This window comes from Hippocampus comes, unplaced genomic scaffold (assembly GCF_001891065.2).
Source record: "Hippocampus comes isolate QL1 unplaced genomic scaffold, H_comes_QL1_v1.1 scaffold45, whole genome shotgun sequence".
In the NCBI taxonomy this organism is placed as follows: Eukaryota; Metazoa; Chordata; class Actinopteri; order Syngnathiformes; family Syngnathidae; genus Hippocampus; species Hippocampus comes.
This window is the reverse complement of record NW_017805783.1, coordinates 519551-522476: the sequence shown is the minus strand read 5'-3', so window position 1 is coordinate 522476 and position 2926 is coordinate 519551. Positions and strand designations below refer to the sequence as shown.

The 2926-nt window shown below is 43.0% G+C and overlaps 1 protein-coding gene across 2 annotated transcripts in view; it reads right to left on the bottom strand.

Annotated features, from left to right (window-relative positions):
• Window positions 1-1809: 1809 nt before the first annotated feature.
• Window positions 1810-2926, bottom strand: part of zmat4a (zinc finger, matrin-type 4a) — a 73749-nt gene continuing 72632 nt past the window's right edge. The window contains exon 7 of one of the 2 annotated variants that reach the window (XM_019885350.1): window positions 1810-1880. In XM_019885350.1, coding sequence (XP_019740909.1) covers window positions 1874-1880 — 7 coding nt within the window. In that variant the 3' untranslated portion in view covers window positions 1810-1873. The remainder of the gene's footprint in view (window positions 1881-2926) is intronic. The other variant, XM_019885349.1, reaches the window with a different exon arrangement.

Here is a 2926-nt window from a genome sequence, read left to right as displayed (position 1 = left end):
AACAAGGAACTAAGCTCCGATATGTATATTAGTTGGTGAATGAACTTCAGGCATCAATGCATTCCCCCAAACTCACGGAATTACTCGTCGAACTCAGCCAAGCCCGCCACATTTGACTGTACATAATTAGATGTCCTTGGTGTTTGCTGTAAATGGAATCAGAATTACATCTGAAGATGTGGAGCGAGAATCTGTGAGGTGCCTTGAGGCGGCACACTTTCTCCTTGTCACTCATCATCCTTTCACGATGGGAGAGGAAGTGCAAGGCGAAGACTGGCAAATTGACATTGGGCCTGCCGAAATGACAACAACCAGGGGCACTGAGGATTCATGCAGTCAAGGTGGATACAGTAGCGGTAGTGAGGTTCCATGAATGACCTGTTTTATGAAGAGAGGACACACATTTGGTCGCGTATGACTTGATAAAGTCAAAGAGGAAAAAAATGGTGTCTGTCAGTAAATTACTAAAAATGGCCCCTCAGGAATGAATATGCCTTATTAAAATATAAACATACTAATTTTTAAGTGATGATACTACATATGGTGTTAGCATCATTGTTACTTCCAAATGTGCATAAGATGGCTAATTAGGAAAGGTTTATGTGGGCAGGCTGTGCAAACTCTTCTCGCATTTTCATGCTTTGGACTTAATCACTTGGGTGCGACTTGTTCAAATGATTCAACGGGTTTGTCGTATTGCCTTATTTTGAAGGCATACCTTGCACAACGGAGTTGGAGATCGCGCCTCAAAAGTGATGGGAAGGAACTTTTCGTCAAAATAGCATCGTCCTTGGACGTTCACGCCAAATCATGGCTGCCCATCCGCTGCATGTTTGATCATGACTGTTACTTTCTGTTCACTGCTGCTTCTTTCATTTATTGGTGGATTCTGTTTTCTTTAACTTGCAAACCAAAGTTAGAAGGAAAAGCTGGACTCTGATTGGCTGCAGTCCAAAGTACATTTCTGCCGGAGCCTGATAGAGTAAAAACGCTCACAGCTCACCGCCGGTGATTTTTAATCATATAATCACCCAGCCCGACTTACATTGCCCTTCGGAAAGTGGAGGGTTGCATGGGGCAACGCACCTCTCGGTTCTGTGACTTGCAACAGTGATAGACAGATTGCCATAGTAGTGGAGGACTGTCTGCCATCTCAAGTGTAGATGGGAGTGGGTTAAAAAAAAAAAAGTCAAATCACTGAATCCAAGTTATGTACCCCTTACTTGCAGGGTAGGAGTCCAAGTGATTCTACTATTGTTTGTGAATTGGATTTATTCCTTTGATTTTCATCTTGTACATAAGCCCTGAAAGTGATGGTGCAAAAGATGAAAGCATCATCTGTGAACCTTACATCAAACATGTGAACCTCGATCAAGACTGATGCCAACACTGGCCATTTTGTTGATGACAATACCACACTACAGTCTGTTATGTTATGTGTTACGCGCTTTCCACAGTCACCCACTTCTTTAAATTTGGCCAGTGTGAAAAAAGACCGTCTTGTCCAGTGGGGCATCAGTGACGAGGAATATGCGTGTACGCGCTAAAGAAATGGGAGTTCATCATTCCTTCTGTGTGGCACATTCATTCAATCAAAAAAACACTTCATTCTAATGGAGAACCATCAGAAATCCAAGAATAGGACTATTGCAACGGTAATTTTCTCCATCTTTGTCTCTCACAGAAGAAATTTCATCTGCACATGTGACAGTAAAGTTGTACTTGAGTTGACTCTCTCTTACACACACACACACACACACACACACACACACACACACACACACACACACACACACACACACACACACACACACACATTTGAAAGAAACCGTGTGTCCGGGTCCAAAGTCATCGCTATGCTGTCCATGCATCATCATGCTCTGGAAGAAGAGGAAATGAATGTGAGCATCCCAGAGGGCATGGCATTTGTGAGGTGTCTAAAAACACCTTCACGCTTCAATTTGCAATCTCAAGGTGTTTTATCTCTCAGCACTATAGTGGATCCAAGATTTTAAAAATGAGGTTTCTTCAGTCCACACAGAGCTACTGACGCAGAAAGACGACTGATCTCTGAATGTGCACTTCAGCTTCTACTTTAGCCTCATCATTGCCATCTGAAGTTTCACAGTCACAAACGCGAGGTAATGTGTGTAAAGACAGGAGGGCCCACTGCAGTATTGGAAAAGGCAACAGTTTTATTTTCCTTATTTATTGACACTGGCTAACATGTACCTTTCCACTCCTGTTTCATCTGTCCTGTGTGAGAGGATTTTTATTTTATTTTTCCCAAAGCAGGAGTAATCCTCACAAAAAGCCTAACCACCTTAGTGTTTTCTCTTTAGATAAGATGATTTCCACCCCATCTGAACACAGTTTTGCCCGGTTATTGCTGAGATGCTTGATCAAGTTCTCTCCACAGCGAAGCCTATCACTTGTCTTCTGGACCCCATTCCAACATCACTTTTTGTTTCGAGAACAGCGATTAAACATTATGAGTTGCTCTCTTCAGTAGGGTGGTCCATTTTGGAAAAGTTTGTCGGATTCGTCGGGCCGGGTCGGAAATCTTGTCGATACTATGACACAAGGATGTGTGCAAAATTTTATTCCGATCGGATAATTTTATCCCGTCCCGCAGAGCGACCAAAGTTTCCCCTATGGAAAGAATCTTACGGGGCTGAATGGTAGTACGGTTTCTCCCGTACAGTAAGGATTTTGTTTTGCTCAGTTCGCACTTGCAATAATTCAAAGACGGAAGACAGGAACGCATGTATTGCAAAAAAGGCAACCGTGGTTATCCTTCAACACTGGTGAGATTGTTGGTCCATGTTAACTGGTCCATCTGTCTATCTGTCCATCTGTCTATAATGTCCATCTGTCTGGAAGTGATCCGATCCGTTTTGCATTTTTTTCAGGCCGGGAGTGGTGC